This window comes from Parambassis ranga, chromosome 14, assembly GCF_900634625.1.
Source record: "Parambassis ranga chromosome 14, fParRan2.1, whole genome shotgun sequence".
NCBI classification, from domain to species: Eukaryota; Metazoa; Chordata; class Actinopteri; family Ambassidae; genus Parambassis; species Parambassis ranga.
Window position 1 is genome coordinate 13812727 of NC_041034.1, and position 19629 is coordinate 13832355.

General features: G+C 40.3%; 1 protein-coding gene across 1 annotated transcript; it reads right to left on the reverse strand.

Annotated features, from left to right (window-relative positions):
- Positions 1-310: 310 nt before the first annotated feature.
- On the reverse strand, positions 311-19001 carry LOC114445926 (transcriptional regulator ATRX-like). The gene is made up of 35 exons (XM_028421248.1): positions 18817-19001; positions 17688-17791; positions 16796-16851; positions 16086-16114; positions 15576-15697; positions 15165-15272; positions 14469-14578; positions 13812-13879; positions 10351-12104; positions 10000-10060; positions 6499-6662; positions 6176-6352; positions 5985-6087; positions 5689-5776; positions 5356-5541; positions 5121-5265; positions 4842-4951; positions 4590-4733; positions 4329-4506; positions 4096-4233; positions 3647-3822; positions 3460-3577; positions 3194-3306; positions 3051-3124; positions 2882-2973; positions 2645-2801; positions 2473-2564; positions 2291-2396; positions 2014-2191; positions 1709-1900; positions 1475-1618; positions 1323-1394; positions 1144-1239; positions 699-827; positions 311-620 (listed from the first exon to the last, which is right to left on the reverse strand). Exons 1-35 carry the CDS (start codon positions 18834-18836, stop codon positions 537-539), a joined length of 5688 nt encoding a protein of 1895 aa, XP_028277049.1. The 5' UTR covers positions 18837-19001; the 3' UTR covers positions 311-536.
- Between the last annotated feature and the right edge of the window lie 628 nt (positions 19002-19629).

A 19629-nucleotide genomic window follows, 5' to 3' on the forward strand; every position in this document is an offset into this window, starting at 1 on the left:
ACGAGCCATGCTCAAAGACCTGTCTCTGCATGGTGAATTTCAGCATATGTGGACCAAGGTCGTCCCAGAGAAGGAGAGATGGCTTCTGCAAAAGGTCATGAAGCTGCCAGCCTGATTCTACAGCACCACCTTTACACACTTTTACACATCAGTTCTCAGTTCAGTTTTTTTTACCATTTGTATTGTTTATTATTATTATTATTATTATTTTTATTATAACAGCTGCTGTCTTCCCATTGAGATGCCCAGGATGGAAACATGAACACCTTGCTGGTTTATGCTAATGTTAAAAAAAAGGAGGTGATCGATGGTCTGTTATATGATTTATTAGAGAAAACATTAAAAACATAAAAAATAACACAAGGCAGGACTAAAGGTTATTGGTACGCTAATCAAAACATTTATTATTAATTTTTTTTTATTAAGCAGTATTAACGCCTACCCAGGTTTTATAAAAATTCTAATCAGAAAAAGCCTCACTACATTTCTTGTGTCGTTTAAAGTGCTCAAAGTAAACAAAGGTGTGGCTTTTATTATTAAGTCTGGTTCACAGTCGCCATGGTCATCTGCATCACACGATTCCTCCGACTGTTCAGTATGGCCTGAATGCTGAGCGTCAGCTACAGAGGGAAAACATTGAAACATCAGAATGGCTTTTTGCACATGTCTGTAAAACTATAAATCCACAAATGACTTACTGATTGTTGCTGCGTGAGAGCCTCTCGATAAGAAGCTTGCATTTGCTCTTGCTTCTTGTCATCGAAGTATTTCCACATTTCAGCTTTGTTTTTTACCAGGTTTTCATCCAAGCCTGGATACTGCTGCCGCTGTATCATAAGTAACATAACATCAGTGTTTATAACTTTGACACTTTTGATTGTGCGACAATGCTTTTTATCAGCTCGTGTTCATTTAACTGCTGTAAATGTTTCAAATTTGCAGCTGAGCGAGGTTGATTATGCAGCAAGTTAAGAGTGTCTATGTCTGTTTTAAGTAATTGAAAAGCACAAGTCAGGACTTGCTGCACTCATCCAGGAATGTGGCTTTGAACAATTAATCGACTCAACTGATTTGGAACCCTCAGACTTCTTTCTCTTTATCCCCAAGATAAAAAAAAAAGTTGAATGCTTGCCATTCACTCACCACTAGCAGTGTATACTCCTCAATGGTGTGAGACCTCGCTTTCTGCACTGACAGGAAGGCCCTTGATACATTTTTCCTGCACTTATTAAGTAATTCCTGCAAAGAGATTTGCATGTATTATGTTGTATAGAACACAAAAGGCACCAGCAGTAACTATAAGAACAGGATTTAGAAAATACCAGCAGTTCTTCATTGGTCTTCATTTCCAGTGTTTCCTGGCTAGAGGTGACTGGAAGGTTGGCTGTGTTTGACTGAGACAAGAACACAAAGACACACACTTAGACAGAGGAAGCACATAGTATAAAATGTGACGAGAGCTGTGCGTCTTTACCTCAGCTTCAAATTCAGCCCAGGCATCTTTGCGTTCAGCCTCACTGAGCTCCTCCTCTTCTTTGTGGTCCAGCAGGGATTCGTGCTCATGGTAGGACACGATTTGGTCTTTACAGGTTTGTAACAGCTGTGCCAGGATATCATCCTGAGAAACCAAACATCGTCAATACTGAGAACTGTATGGGTAAGCCTTGTGTGGCATCAAAGAAAAAACACATAAAGGCAGTGACATCACCTTCGGCAATACAGAGGAAGGTCTTTTGCTCTTCTTAGAGTTCGGGTCGTGGAGCAGATCTGGCTCAAATGTGTATAGTTCAGTAAGTTCATGAAGGGTGAAGTGCCTCTCAATCTGTTGCTGATCTACAACTCGGAAGGACAAAGACTGCTTGGTCACCTGTCGATCATAGATCTTCTCCTCCATGGTGCCCTGGAGACAACAAACAGAACAAGCCTTACAAAAAAAACTCAATAACACCATGAAGTGAAGTATCAGATGAAACACAGCAATGCTATTTTCAGTGATAAGACTGGTGAGTTTACCTGAGCCAAGAAGCGGTACACAAACACTTGTTTGAGCTGACCAAAGCGGTACACTCTGTATATGCTCTGCATGTCATATGAGGGATTCCAGGAGGCATCGAAGATGATCACCCTGTTAGCAGCCACCAGGTTGATGCCAAGTGAGCCTGCTCTCGTTGAGATGAGAAACAGCCGACCGCTAAAATAAAGACAATTAAATATCCATCAGAAGAGGAACTCTGTCAAGGCCTTTTTCCACTTTGTTCAGTACAATAGATGTAACGGTGAAATTCTGTACCGGACATTGGCCAACTTATTGAACTCATCTGTCCATTTCTTTCGCAGCACAGCACTGGTGGAACCATCAAGACGATAATAATCAATGTTTTTGATCCAGCTGCCAGCTGTTGGGTCAAGAAAGTGCATACATTAAAACCTGTAAATGAATTCTTATTTTCTCTCTCACTAACAGTATGATACCTTTGAATGATGAATGGTCTCTGGCATTGTGAGAAATCCTAAGGAAATCCTCAATTAGGTCTAGCGAGATCAGGGACTGGCTGAACAAGAGCCTAGAAAGCAAAAAGATTTAAACAGCGTTCTGATGCACTGCTGACTAAATAAAGTTACTGCTGAACTAAAAGAAACTTACACTTTATCACCAAGGTCTTCAGCTATTCTAAGGATCTCAAATAGGAGCACCATCTTCCCTGAGTGGGTCAGGATTTTGGCATCACTTTGAGACACCATATTATTGTACCAGCCCTCATCTGGACTCCGAGGTTGCAAGTAGACGTTTGATTTCTCTCCTAAGCAGAATATTTGACAGATAAAATTATAGTGGCGCATCATTTGCAGCAACAGTGTTGGAGTACAGGAACTTCAATACCATGTGCTGCCGGGGTAACGTTGGACACATCAACAGGTGAAGCACTATTGTCGTCGTTGCTCCTTTCCTTTCCCTCACTCACATTCAGTCCACTGCAGGAACCAAATAAAATGAAATTAAAATGTTTGTATGTCTGAGTCTTTTATCATTTGTCAGGGGCAGTTCTTACCTCTCTGCCTCTTTGGTTACTACATTTTTTAACAAATCTGCTGCTTTTACTTGATTCTTCTTTTCAAATAATGCCTGTAGTGAAACAAAACCCTTCAGTTATGTCAAACTGGAATCAATATTCATTGAATGTGATGTGTGTACCTTGTTTTTTCTGCTCTTGCTGCTGAGATAAAGACACCATGGGTGAGTCCAGATTCGGCTTAGGACCTGAAAGTCCTTAAATAGGTTTGGTCCACTCTTCTTAGCCATGGTAGCTGGGAAACCAACACCCAAAAAAAACAATTCAGGTAAATTATATTGACATATTTACCATATTGAGTAAAAACCTTCATCTTAAAAGAAATGAGACCAAAATCCAAGGTTTATTCTACCACTTACATTCTTACAATGTGCAGACAGATTCCTACCTGTGACGTGGTCAAGGTAGTAACGGTACAGCTTATACTGAAGTGGGGAAATCCTCACTGCCAGCACGTACTCGTGTTTTGGAGGCAGAAACTGGGTCAACTCCGAGTAATCTTTTCTCTGAGGAAGAACACAGCAGTGTTGTAAACAGGAAGAATATGAGGACATAGTGTGTATCTGGTGGCATACCTGCACACATCCAGCTAACACTGAATGCAGGACATGCGCTCGCTTCTTCATGACCCGGACGTCTCTTGGCGTGGAGTCAGCACACTGACCGTTCTGGATTGGGTTAATAAAGCGGTTTCGGAATTCGCCCAGCGAGCCCAGAAGATTGGTCTTGATGAAATTGACCATGCAGTGGTCTAAGGGGGAGAACATGTTTCTTTTATGCTGATTTCAAAATAAAATGTCATTTCGTCAAATCACCACACTACAGTCCTTGGTCCTATATGTATGGCTGTTTGTAAAAAAACCACCAGAAAGACTCACACCAAAGCAGGTCAGCCTACGAAATAAGATGACTGACCAAAATGTCACATTGGCTGTGTTTTGGGCTGCCAATACTCTTATTTACCACAGAGAAAGCAGAAGCAACAAATTAAGGGAAATTTAGACACTTCACGGTGAAGACTTACATTCAACGAGGTTGTTTTGCAGTGGTGTGCCTGTTAGCACCACTCTTCTTTGGGTCTTGATGTTATTCATGGCTTTGGAAATACAGGACGCTTCATTGCGAAGAATGTGTCCCTCATCGCAAACCACAAAGTCAGGACCTGAAAGGAAGAAAAAAAAAATTCAATATGCTGAGGATTGACACACAAAACCGGAGACCTTTTAACAATATTATGCAAATGCAAAGTCACTCAACCTGGATCCACCAGTGTGTTCTTTAAGACTTTCTTCCACTCCTCATCATGGATGTTATGGGCGAGCGACAGAATGCGGTACATCTCATACCCCATTATTAAGACGCCTCCATCTCTCTGCCACCGCTGCAGAGCTCCGAGTCGTTCTGCAGGGTATTTTACTGAAGCCAGTTCTGTCACCTGTTTTTGTGTATCATGTGTTATTCTTGCACTGTAAGGCACTGCCCATCTATAATTAAACACATCTTACTTCAATTGCATACCTTGACTTTATCTGCGCCCATGTTGGCCTGCCATTTCTTGAACTCATGAACCCAGTTGAGGATAGTATTAAGCGGGCACACGACTAAGGCTGTTCTAATTTTCAGGTTTGTTGAAAGCAGCACTGTGTGGAGGAATGTCACCACCTGTATAGTATGAGCACAAAGAAGCACAGAACAGAACATGATAACTTGCTTCATTCGTCTGCCTTGTATAAGCATACTGAAGGTATTATAGCCAGTGTATATGTTCACCTGCAGAGTCTTCCCCAGGCCCATGCAGTGTGCCAGTATGCAGCCTGATCCAGGGGAAGAGTTGGCCTTCTTCACAGACTCACAGCAACTGTCCCAAATAAACTGGACACCTGTCAGAGAAAAAAAATCTTTTTATACTTGCAGACACATTTTGGACTGATTATTGTCTGAAAATGTACAATGTATGACATTAAACACGGTGTAGAAATAATGTACCAGGAGCTGTATTTTGCTTATACTATTGCTCTATTGTTAAGTGAAACAGAAGCGCAGGCTAACCATCCACCTGGTGAGGCTTCAGTTTTGTCACCAGGTTCCTGTGCACTTGAACGAGGGGCATCTTGGTGTCCTCATCCTGATCCAGAACCAGTTTGGTTGTGACAGGACACGACACTTGAGACAGTTCGTCTTCTATAACAATTATCTGGAAAGCGATGTTGGAAAGTCAACATACAGAACTTACAGCATCGTATCCTGCTGCTGAAATCTAAACGATGTAATTGGTTTGCAGTACCTCTCTTCTGTCCTCCATCTGTTGATCCCTGTTTGCCAGCCGCTCACGTCTCTCCTCCTCTTCTCTGAGGGCTTCCTGGGTCTCTGCACTGAGGTCCTCATCTTCAATGATTTTGCGGATCTTCTTGCGTCCTTTCGGGGGGGTATTACAGCTACTGATCCCGTTATCTGTATCCTCTTGATCGCTCTGCTCAAATACAAGACAATCCAACAAAATAATAACAATTAGTCACTGGAGGCATCTCTCATTTTCTCACCTCAGATGGAAAATTCAAGGTTTCAGTGTCAGATAAGAATTTAGATGTACACACAGATGTAAAAGATCAGCTGCTACCTTTTCACTGTTGGAGTCAGACAGCCAGATGAGGGGAACCCTCTCCTGTTCATAACTACAAGATGCTTTCTTCACCTTGGTGGATGATCTGGAGATGACAAGAAAACCAGCATATTGATAGCATGCAGATCAGTAATGTAAGATATAATTCCAGAAAAAATGCACCACTTCTTATTAAACATTGTATGTGCTAATGGTTTCCAGTTACCAATGAGAAATACATCCAGTGGTTGTCTGCATCCTGATCTTTGGCTTAGAATAGAAGACAAAAAAGATCACAGTGAAAACGAATGTACCTTCTGACTCCATCTTCATCCGTCTCATCCTCTGACTGACTCAGCACCTCATACATTTCATCATCTTCATCTGCTTCATTTTCAGCATCCCTTTCACTACCAGCTTGACAGAAATCAAAAATCAAGACATTAGAAAAAAAGCAGGTATTCCCGGTTCAGACAGATGAGTTTCATGTCATAGGTGTGCTTACAGCTCAGGTAGTCTGTGCTGCTTCCACCCTCCCTCTTCCGTTTTCCTACTCCGCTCTTTGACACAGCCTTGTCACTCAATCGCTCCTCATCTAAGGAGAGTTTGTAGGAAAGAAGATGGTGCCTGGACTGAGGCCCATCAGACATGGTGTCAGAAGATTCTGAAGCCAAGTCTTTACCTGCAGCAGAGATTTATCGTCTGTCAGTCCTTTTGAAACCCAGTGATGGTAAAACACACATCAAATTCAGCTAATAATATATAATGTAAATTGTTAAAGGATTGATGGGACAATGTAGTACATGTGTAACAGAAAAAATTACTTACAGTTTTCATCTTCTTTATCTTGATTATTTTCTTTGAACTCCGGGTCATCCTCTGACTGAGACTCTCCCTCCTCCTCCTCCTCCTCTGTTTCTTCATCCGATGAGACATCGTCACCCGAGGAGTAGTTGGCATTGATTTGGGCCAATAACATTTTCTTTGCGATTCTTTCAAAAGGTAGAAAAGAAGGAAATAGCACCTGAAGTTCATATCACAACCAGTAAATTTGCCTTCAGTTGAATACTGTAATACTGAATACACTTCCAAGGCAAAAGTAAAAAGAAAACAAATGGAAAAAAGCATTTTAAAAAGTGTTGGTCAGGTGCCAGTAGCCCTCATGATCGGGCTTCTAATCTGAGAAGATCAGATACCTGCAGTGTCACTTCTGCTTAGTTTTGAACCAAAGCTCTTCTAGTCAAGTATCACCAACACCACAATAGCAAAAACAGGAAGATAACATGAGACAGACACATTTTTAAGAGGAAGAATTTATTTCAATAAACAAAAAAAAAAAAGATTGAGGAAACGGGAAGTTTTTTTCTTGCTTGAGTCAGTCAGCCATCTGTCAATCTCCTTGTGAAAAAACTTGGGCCAACTAAACTATACGTTCTGCCAGAAAACCCTTTGAGATGACCACAAAGCAACTGACTTGTAGACTTGTAGTGTCGGCCATTTAATGCCATCTTGAATTAAATAAAACACATGTGGGACACAAATACGGCAAGCTTCTAACAAAATCTGTACAAAAAGAAATGTTACATTAACTTTTTTAACTGTTTTGAACTAGAACACAAGAGTGTTTTTACACAAGATAAACAGTTTATGTTTTTTTTTGGACAATCATTAAGACAAATATTTAAACTCTACATTTATCTGTGTACCCCTCTACTTCCCTCTACTCATATCCACTAAGAATCAGTTACAAACAGTGGGAAAAAGGTATGGCTCGAGCCTCTCTACTGCATGCACAGGTCTGATCCTAATCTCTGAGCGAGATGGACCATTTCGACTGATGTAAAATAAATTGTCCATTAGGCGTATTTAAATAAAGATGCAGCAACAGCAGGAGTAACAAATCCGAGCATTGAAACTCATTTCCTATGTTTCTTCAACGAGAAGGTAAAACTAAAGAAAATACTGTCAAACATGAATTTGGTATTACTGCCATTGATTTATAAAGACGACAACGGTTTTCACGTTTTAACCCACTAATAACAAACACTGTAAACCTGACATTGCTACTGACCATTTTTCAATAGATAATGTTGTTGTGCTAAAGAGAAAGCTACAATATCCCACATTTAAGTGACTGTTGCCTAACAGCACTGCATTCACTGCTATGCTGTCAGAAAATCCGACCTGGAAAAAAACATGAGAAAAACAAACATGGATGTCATTATATGCATAACGTAGCTTTGGCGCATTTTACTTTTAAACAGTTGTGTCGCAGCTCACATGGTTCCAATTAGGACACTAACCTGGTAGAACTGTTTTCCTCTACATTAGCAACAGCTGGGTCACCTGTTAGGCAGAGTTTAAGTCTCTGCAGGTTTAACTACGGTGATAACCTTATTCACTGGTTTTAATAGTCAGCAGTAACGTATACTATGCATGTGTATATAGTATAGTGGGGTAAAACATCAAAAACTGTGGGACTCTTCTAATAAACGTATCAGCCAAATGAAAGAATTTCAAGTAGAAGATTACTTGGATTAACCAGCAAAATGTCTCTGGGTATTGAAGGCTTGGAGCTGCAAAGTACGAGTGTGTGTTAATGACCCTTTACTGAGCTGTTTTTCCCACTCTCTTCCAAGTAACACTAGGTAAATATTGCAAATATTAATTAATAATTGATAATTTTCCCTAGCTGAGCTGGCCAATGTAGTGACGACAGGAAAACAATTTCTGAACGCACATGTTTTTGTGACACATAATAAAATACTGCCCAAATCACAGACTGTTCCACTAGCCTTGTACACAGGTGGCATGTTATTGTGTCACCTATAGTGGTATGCCAATATCATGGCTAGTTGTAAATTGGCCTTGATGTTGGTGCCAAGCAACACGGATTAAAAAAAGGAGAGTCCATTAAGAAACCATAATTCACATGTACTGCAGTTGGCTGATAACCTTGTTGTTACATACAACTCAACACCAATTTAAATCAACTCATTGGCTGTTGATGGTGCTTTGGAATGTTATATCATTAGCCCACGTTATAAACCAGACCTTTACTCAATCAGAGGCTACATCCTTTGAGGGATGAATTTGTGTCCCATTATAAAGGCTCCTTTAGATGCAGAATTATTTTTTCCTGGTAACAGTATCAGTCTGACTAAGAAATTATAGCAAACAGGAATTTAAACGAAGGAGGAGTATGCTGGGTTGCTATAGACAACAGCTGGTGACGCAAATAGGAAATCCTCCATAGGCCAGATCGCCTAATTTAACAACACAAGAAGCCCTACAAAGGCCACACCTGGAAGGATGCTGCCTCTGATCTAAGACACAGGTTGTGACACAATGCATCAACGTTGTGATGTCAAATACTTGACCACAACATAGCCACTGCATGTTGTAGGTCAATGTGCTGTAGGAAAATTAAATCTATTTTGTGACCTATGTATGAGAGGAACAGCTAATAAGAATCCTACTTTTGCACTTAAAGAATTTAAATGCTGTTGAACCAAAGTGCATTTACACCGCCATGTACATTGCATCAGATTTATTTATTTTTTTAATTCGAAAACGTCTGCCATGTTATTACGAGAGTGAAATGCAATTGTCACATCACACTGTGACACATCTGGGAGTAAATGTAAGACCAGAAAATCAAAAAAGGTGAACCATAAAAGTTTATACATGGATACAACTTTGCCTTCCATTAATAGAAACTAAATTGCCATTATTTTAGAATTTTAAAAAATTTAATACAAATGACTTCAGGTATACTTCATCTGTAAATAACAACATTCCATTTACTCAAGAAACAGTGCTGCTCAATGGCAGACAGTTGATTGTGCAGTCTATAAAAAAACAAAACAAAGCTCAACACTTTCTGATTATTTACAATACTGACACTGAAGTCAAACCTGTACTGTACTAGGTTGAGCTATACGGCAGAACATGTTTCATTGCTGAGGCTCTGACCTCATCATAATGTTATTCAACAGCAAATTGTCAGGTAAGAATACCAGGGAGAGAAGTCCAGTTCACTTAAAAAAACAATGTATCTCTAGCATTTAATAAACTAAATGCAGAAAAACAAACACACTGGGTTGTTGGTTCAGTCTCACCGTGTCTCACATTATCCTCTAGAATGTGTATTTGATAGCTGGGCCCTTACTGCAGCTACGTTTTGGTCTTGTTTGAATAGACTGCAACTGAGACCTAGTAACATGGGTTTTGCTAGATTTTGCATTAATGTCAGAATTTGAGGTTGCAGCGATTCTTCCACATCTAGGGTGTTTAACAAACTCTACATCCGAGCTTTTTGAGCCGTACCTATTTTCTGGATCGTCGTCGTCTTCTGCTGCCCACAAGGGCCCAGACTGCTCTTCATCGCCTGCAAAAACAATCAGAAAATGATTTATTGTTTTGTTGATTTAAACAAAGAAATAACATTCAAAGTTAAAAAAGAATGAACTGTAAGCTAAAAAAGTGATTACAATATTGCTTCTGTGGGACAAATTCCCCTGTGCATCTACTTCTTCTTCTGACAAACTGTTCATGGTTAAAACTTTTTATGAGTGAGCATAGCTGGCACTCGGGCTAACTTGTACAACAACTGTTAATAGTGATTTCTGCTTACAAGCAAGCACTGACAACATACATTGCAAACTGAGATATACTCACCCGATGATTGGTGGAATGCTGCTGCTCCTAGTAAGGCCACATCATCTGTGATTGGTTTCATCTTCTGATCACTCATGTCACTTCCAGACTCGTCATCCTGTTCGTCTTCACTTGATGAGGACGCTGACTCAACTGCTTTCTGATGAGATTTAGTCTTAGCCTTTAGAGGTTGTATCCTACTTTTCTTTCTAGCAACAGCTTCCTCTTCTCTCTTGACAAGGTGAGGCTTCCCAATTGACCTCAGTGTGTTTAAGTGCTGTATTTTCTTCTGTGATTCTTGATCATCACTCGAGGAATCTGTCCCACTTTCCAGATGAGCTTTTACACTTTCAGGAGAGCGATCTAGCATCTTGCGCTTTCTGCGCATCGTTTCTGGTGAGATTGGTGTGTTCTTAGTGAGCCAAAAGAGACACTTCTTGGCCACCTTTGTTGGTGAAGCTTTACCTCGATCCTCATCGCTCTGAGGTTCATCTGAGCTATGCGTCATAGCTGCACGCTCAAGCAGAGCCGCAGGGGTTTCATCTGAGTCAGATTCATCTATTGTTCTACTCAGACTTTGCTCTTCAGTGCTTTTGACTGGAACTGTGTTGGGGGGTTCCTCAGGGTCAGAGTCACTGTCACTGTCCCCTGCTGAGAGAGATGGCTTGGCCTTCACATCACTTGGTCGGCGCAAAGGGGTTGTCTTCACACGAGGAGACCTTCTATGGCCTTTTTCCTCTTCTGGGAATAGAGAAGCACTTGTGTTATCAGTGCTGAGCTTGCTGTCAGTATGTTCTTCAAATTCTGATACAGGTTTACCCTTTGACTTCTTATCCTTCTTCGAGAAGTCTCCTTTCATCTTTGGGACATGAGAGACCGGCTCCTGCTCCATAGCTACAGGTGTAAGTTGTACAACTAGCTTTTTCCTTATGTCAACCTTACTTTCAGAAGAGCGTGTGTCATTTTTTTGGGCGCTTTGTCTCCCTTCACTGGAAACTAGAACCATGTCCTTCCCAGGGCAGTCAGATCGACTTCTCCTGTCTATGAAGCCCTTGGAGTCAGAATCATTGTCGTCACAATGTTCTGCTGCCAATTTCTGCAAATCATTCAAGCATCTTTCATCTGAGTTATCCAGCTCTGTATCTGTTTCAGCAACAAGCGTGTCAAAATCACTGGCAAAGAACTTTTCCTTGATGCTCACTACATCTAAGTCACTGAATTCTTCCTTCAGGCTATCCTCCAGTGCTGCAAGGGACTTTCGCAAGCCTTTAACTACTGCCAAAAAAGAGTTCAGGTACAGATTACGGACATCAGGTGTTTGCTTGGTTGCTGTCACAGTTTGAATGAAACTGACAAAGGTTTGGTTTAAAGTGTTAGTTGAATCCACTAAATGCTTGGCTTTCTTTGTAATGTCCTTAGAAACTTGCAGCATGTTATAGTTGAACATCACATTACCATCCATACCACTGTGATCCCATTTATCCAAAGGAATGTTGTGTGGTGAGTTTGCAAGCACGTTGTAAACTCCAGATTTCCCAGGATCTACCCGATTCTTTGGGCGCTGCTGTTGCCACAGACGTTCCACATTCCCAAGGACGGTGTCACAAGCTATCACCAGGTCAAAAAGGGGTTCTGGGCTGCACACGTAGCAGTACCATTTACTCTCCAGGATACCAGACAGTTCCTTCCTTCCCAAATTCCTTAGAATGCACTTCTTGCAGAAAGCGTTACTACAGAAGTCACAACAGATCAAGTTGCCTCCTTCTGCACACCACCTGCATAAGAGAAAAGTTACAGATAATACACATAGTTAACAGATAACACACATATACAGTGCATCCGGAAAGTATTCACAGCGCTTTACTTTTTCCACATTTTGTCATGTTATAGCCCTTATTCCAAATTGTATTATTATCTTACCTCAAAGTTCTACTCACATTACCCCATTAGGACAATAGGGAAATATAAAACTATTAAATCACATTTACATAAGTATTCACAGCCTTTGCTTAATACTTTGTTGATCCACCTTTGGCAGCAATTACAGCCTCAAGTCTTTTTGAATATGATGCCACAAGCTTAGCACACCTATCTTTAGGCAGTTTTGCCCATTCTTCTTTGCAGTAATTCTCAAGCTCCATCAGGTTGGATAGGAGACATCTGCACACAGCCATTTTCAGTTCTCTCCAGAGTTGTTCAATCAGATTCAAGTTTGTACTCTGGCTGGGCCACTCCAGGACATTCACATAGTGGTTCTAAAGCCAATCCTTTGAGATCTTGTGCTTCGGGTCGTTGTCCTGTTAAAAAATGAACCTTCGCCCCAGTCTGAGGTCCTGAGCGCTCTGGAGCAGGTTTCCATCCACGATATCTCTTTATATTGCTGTTTATACAGCAGTTCCTGCTGCTGAAAAACATCCCCATAGCATGATGCTGCTACCACCATGCTTCACTGCAGGGATGGTATTGGCCTGGTGATGAGCAGGACCTGGTTTCCTCCAAACATGACGCCTGGCATTCACACTAAAGAGTTCTTTGTCTCTTTGTCTCATCAGACCAGAGAATTTTGTTTCTCATGGTTTGAGAGTCATTCAGGTGCCTTTTGGCAAATTCCAGATGGGCTGCCATGTTTGTTTTACTAAGGAGTAGCTTTCGTCTGGCCACTCTACCATACAGGCCTGATTGATGGATTGCTGCAGAGATGGTTGTCCTTCTGGAAGGCTGTCCTCTCTCCACAGAGGAACGCTGGAGCTCTGACAGAGTGAGCATCAGGTTCTTGGTCACCTCCCTGACTAAAGACCTTCTCCCCCGATCACTCAGTTTAGACAGCCGGCCAGCTCTAAAAAGAGTCCTAGTGGTTCCAAACGTCTTCCATTTATGAATAATGGAGGCCACTGTGCTTATTGGACCTTCAAAGCAGCAGAAATTTTTCTGTGTCCTTCCCCAGATTTGTGCCTCAAGACAATCCTGTCTCGCAGGTCTATAGACAATTCCTTTGACTTCATGCTTGGTGTTTGTGCTCTGACATGCACGGTCAACTGTGGGACCTTATATAGACAGGTGTGTGCCTTTCCAAATCATGTCCAATCAACTGAATTTACCGCAGGTAGACTCCAATTAGGCTGTAGAAACATCTCAAGGATGATCAGTGGAAAAAAGATACACCTGAGCTCAATTTTGAGCTTCACTGCAAAGGCTGTGAATACTTGTGTAAATGTGACTTCCTAGTTTTCTGTTTTTAATAAATTCAAAAAATGTAAAAAAAACAACTTTTTCCACATTGTTATAATGGGGTGTGTGTAAAATTATGAGGTAAGAGATTAATTTAATACCATTTGGAATGAGGCTGTAACATAACAAAATGTGGAAAACATGAAGCGCTGTGAATACTTTCGGGATGCCCTGTAGGTTAAGAAAATAGATGGATATATAGACCAAAAAAATTAAATTGAAATAAAATATTTAGAACAAAAACAAAATCCTACCTGCATTGCTCATCCATTCCATCTCCATCCTTGCTAATATCATCGCTTGAGTAGTAGTTGTAGCAAGACTGGCAAAAAAAACAAAATATGATTTACGTAGAGCTTTGAAAAAAAATTACTTTAAATATATGCGCTCCAAATTCCTTAATATATAATCAATATAATCAAATACAGCAAATCGTTGTCTTTTTGATTAAAACTTTATATGAAATTACTATATGAATATGAAGTGAAATGCATGCATAGTTCATGTGCCACAAACACATTCTGATTCAGATTTCTTAGCAACGTTTTGACCACAGAAATTAAGAATAGCTTTGCCGTTTGTTTGATTCTACAGGTGTATGTTGCACGTCTTTGAAGTCTGCACTTTAACCCAGGGTTCATATCAGTGACATAAAAAAAGACATCCACCCAAAGCAAACAGAATCAAAGCAGAAACCTGGAATGTCATTACACGGCCAGATTACCAGCTTCTCTGGAAAAAAATACTTCCCCTCTTTCGGAGCTAAAGTCTTAAGGATTTGGATGATTAGTTATGTAAATTATATAAATCAGAAACAAATGCTTGCTTTCCAATGCTTTAGACTGACTGACTGGGCTCTATTAAAGATCATAGAAAAAGGGACAAATACCCGACATATGAATAAAACTCACCTTGCAAATGATTACTTTCAGAACTGGATGGCGATACAAGGAGTCCCTCCGGAAGTGGTTAACTTGCCGACCACATGCAGTGCAACTCACAATTCCAATGTGTTCAACACCTACGGTGGGAAACAACAACTCTACCATTAGTAACATCATCATCATGAATATGGTTTTCTGGATTATCTGTCTTGTTGGATCTCTACTGTAATTATCCACATTTTCAGGTACTGATGACTGAATACAAGTACGTGTGGTGGAAATATACTGAATCATATTATTTGTCCTTGTATACTGCCCTGTTAGAGCTAATCTGACTACACATGTGTATGTGATAGATAGAGAAGAACTGCACCTGCATCACACTCATAGAGGGTTATTGTTTGCAGCCACAATGTCTCACACTATGCCTGGTGGAAGTTGAAGGAGTTGAAGGACATTTTTAAGATGTAACAAAGATGTAACCGCCTGAGAGCTGTGTGAAACCTGTTTATGTGCTTCTCTCCATGCAGCTGCTTGTAATAAAATGTAACTTTTCAGTGATCATTCATCATCAGTCTTCACAATCTTTATTTTTGTCACAACATATTATGACAAGTATTTTCTTTGAATTTTGTGTTGCTAAATAGAATGTTTGGCAACTAAATAAATTAATTCCCTCATCTAATCAAAAGTTTTTAGAAATGTTTAGTAGTAAATACTGACCACCACGCCTTCTTGAGAAATCTTTCCGTGATTTTTGGCTGCGAAACTCTGGACCCCTGAAATCATCTCTTCCATTGTCCACAGGTTCAGGTCTAACCATTACAGTGCCTGTGTGAACAAAACGCATCAAAGACAGCATTGTGAAGTACAGAATTATTATCCCAAAATGAGGGACAGACCTGGGTATTTAGCTCTAAAGTCAGGAAGACACACATTCAACCACATCAGAACTATTATTAATTGCCAAGGCAATTAATAATAGGACCAAAGCTATCCCCCAATATTCTACTGTAAGGCTCATGTAGTACAATTCAAACACAGTGAAAACCAATCAACAAGGATGCAATTTGTGCAACAGTGAAATCTGTCTAAGCAAAGATGTGTCAACGCTAGAGAACTCTCATAACCTACCTTTAGGCAATCTAGTGATATCAAAGTGACCATTTGCATTGACTGGCACATCTGAGTCCTCGCTTGCATTTGATTCCCCAGATTCATCCAACCCAGAGTGCTTTATAACAGTTGCAGGTTTTCTGTAAGTTCGATAAAACAGTTACACTGATGAGCAACATTTTGCATAAAAGCACAGTTTGAATCACGACTTCTGTCACTCATCACTACTGTCTTTCCATTCTGCTGACCATCAAACTGCCAAACTACTTATATTATAGAAATGCTAACACTTTATGATGATCAGTTAATCAATCATCATTATCAGAGCAATAAGATTGAACTAAGATTTTCACACATCACACTTCTTTGGTTACTTTTGATAAATAATTTTGTCATCTGTTTTATTTATGTTTTAAGACATGCTAATGTAATAATTACATGTTTGTCCTACATAAAGCCAAATAATTTAATCATATAAAGTACTTGCTGTCTGCAAATGGCTGCACATAAATAAATCAGTAAACTCACCTCTTCGAGCATCTGGTGTCCACTCCTGCCTGAAAAACAAGAGTTCGTTGTTTTAGTCTTTGCTGATCATCACTGTGTGTTTCCACTGTATGTGAGTTCACTCTGTGCCTGGCTTCAAGGACACTAGATAAGACACTCCCTAGCAGGAAGAGCTGATTATTAAAAAATGTAAGCTTGTTTAAGAAATACACTGTACTTTGTGTAACTCCATATTACCCAGCCTGATCCAGTCTGATCTGCAAAAATATGATCCAACACCCAACCTAGGGTTTCCCGCAGCACTTTATAGTTAGGGCGGGCGCCTTGACAACAATTGCCCCCCCTCCCCGCCTTAACTACGTCCCCCCGAAAACATTTTTCTGCCGCATCCCTGCATGCACAGACAATAAAACAAAGCAGCATCGCGGCATCTGTTGGTGGCATGTGGGGGCTGCAGCTTTATTGTTTTACTCCGTACTGCTCACCCACTCCCGGGTTAGCACACACACTCTCACTGCCCAGTTTCTTACAGGAGATATGTCACTCCTATCTGTTTCATTAAGAAAGGTATATGCAATTCATTTAGGTTTTGTCTAGTGTACAGTAATGGATGGGACCACACCCCCACCCTTCCCCCACCCTCACCCTATCTCGTTTCCCATCTGGTGTTTCTCCTCCTCTGAAAATATGACCAAATCACAAACACATATTATTCATACATGTTCACTTACCTCTGCCACTACATGACTTTTTGCTTTTTCCACAGAACAGCCCCTCTTAGTTGGACCTGTGAAAACAAAATCATTTATCAATACTGGAATAGGCTTGTGCAAAATCGTATCGTGTGCAATTAATCGTCCGAAAAACTGTCACCGATTAATATTTGCCACTTATAGATTACGGCAATTAGTGTCTTGTCATGTTGACGCATTTTTGTGTGCGACGTACTCTCACCATCACCCACAAGCGCGCACATGTGAGCCCACAATAACAATAATGGCAGAAGGCAGTGGTATTCAGTTAAATGATGCGGAGCAGCACGTTCCTAACAGAGGTTCAACGTCTGTCACCATAAGCCGGAGCACGAAGAAAGCCGAAGAAAGCCGAAGAAAGCATTCCAGTCACAGGTTCATTTGTACAGACACATTTTTTAACTTGAAATAATCACCGATGTGACTTTTCTGAACTTATTTGTCCTGTTTAATTTTAATGTCGACATGCACTGCTCTGTGACCTTAAGATACGAACATCTGAAGGACAAAGTTACTTTAAATGTTTGTTTCATTATTATTTTGAAGCAGTTTGTGCATCTGTTATCAATATATATTTCAAACATGGCCTGTTTGTGCCTAATCACTACTTGCCAGCTTAACCTGTTAGAATGAAGTGAACTTGACTGATGATTTGTCAGAATCATTTTAGAACAATGTGGCGATTTAGAGTAAAAACACACAAGTGCAATTGTCATCAATTAATCGTCAAATTAATCGCTATCGGCTAAATGCCACAATTAATCGTGATTAATTTTTTTGCCAATATCGCCCAACCCTATACTGGAATCAAAGTATCAAGTGTCAAAACATGTTTCCTAGATGCTAAATAGATTAAGGAAAAAAACTGTACCATCAGCATTCTCTATAACTGGAGTGCCATCGCTGTCATCAGTGGAATGAGCCAAGAATTCATGAAGCTTGTTGACCAGAATATTTAGCTTGCTAGTGGAGTTGCTACAATGAAGAGAAAAGAAACATGGTTAACCTGCTTAACACATCTAAGGTGAACAAACTCAACTCTTACTGATGCAGAATGGTACACTTAGATAGCTTAGAGTTTGGGAAGATCATATTCCAGTATCAGCTTGCAGCTTCCCAGCATGAATGACAAATGAAACCAGAAGAGACTGCTGCATTTCAGATGCTCTTTCAAAGGAAGCAACCCAGTGTAGCTTTTCAAGTTTGCCGAGCATAACCTCAATTCTCCAGCATCCCACAGTTGTCGTACATTGATTAGCTGTTAATTTTAGGAATTAATTTCTCCATACTTGTTGACTCTAACCATGGACAAGGCAGCAGCACAGCCAATGGATGTTTATTGACTCCCGGTTTTAAAACAAATTAACAAGACGTTAGTTAACAAATGTAACCAACGTTTGTCAACGGATTTCGACAATAACCACTGAGTGGTCGCAGAAAGCTACTGCATCTGCAAAAGTTCAGTATGATCCAGCAGGACCTTGATAAACTTTAAAACAACAGCCCAAATGATCTTTGTATCACTTTTTTGCTGGTAATCTCCATTATCACTTCATAATGTTGAAGTATTTGCAGTTTTGATGTAACATAAACAATAACAGTGGCTAAATAAATAGAAGCACCATTCAGTATAATGCAATTTATGTTAAACGGTAAAAGCACAGCCTAATTATAGCAACAAAACATGGCTTATTAACATAGCTAATTAAGCGTACATGAAGCCTAAAAGTTATTACTGATGTTAGCTAGGTTTAATTTGGCGCAGTTAGCTTAAGAAAATAGAATAATCTCGGGGACGTCAAAATGCATTTTTGGGGTTAGACGCCCAACGTGCTTTGTTAGCTCCTGTGTTAATAATATGTTACAACTAATGTAACGAAAAATGCATTACTTTTGTTCGCTATGGTATCACTCTAGTTAGCTTAGCTTTTAGTCCTGTTGCTACACGCTATGCTAGCTCGCCGTTATACGAGCTTGTTTACCGCATTTCAAATGTTTACCTTCCTGTCGTTGAAGACATCTCAAACCGCGGGGGCGACCGAAGTCGTTACAGTTCTCATAATCTCATAGTTCCGAAATAATTTGACAATATAATGCGGTCAATTTGTGCTCCGCACCACAAACATCATCATTTGTTTGAAAAAAAACACAAGCTAACGGCAGGCGGCTTCTTCTTCTGCTTTGGTTTACTGGCGACTGGCATTAGGTGCATTACCGCCACCTACTATGCTGGAGTGGAGGGTGGACAGGAGATTCGACAGAGAAAACAAATGCTGTAACATATATATCTGTGGATGCTCTCATTCATTATAGTCATTTCCAAGAGGACCTCTGTGGGTGAATCTTGTAGGAACTCACATGACTATGATCCCTATAGTTGTTTAATGGTCAGTTAACGACCAGAAACTGTGTCTGGGTCATATGCAGGACTAGTTGACGGCCCGTCGTTAGAGTTTGAATGGGAGGTAAATTGTCTGCTAGGAAGGGATGAAGGGACATCATCCCCACTGAAGCCAAAGCATCAAGCTTCACTCTAAAATGCACCTGGCAGTAATGCTTCCATCATACTGTGACTGTATGCTGTTTTATTACATCTGCTGCAATGAAACAACATATTTTGAATGCTTCCACCTATTGTGGTATTATTTACATTGTCATCACCTCCGCTGTGTACACCACATGCTTTGTGTGTTTCCTACTTCCTGGAACTGTGACTGTAAATTATGTCAATAGCTGAACCATCAACAGATTCACATAATTTTTCTTCTCATTATTATAACACATTTTCAGCTCGTGATCATGTGAAAAAAAAC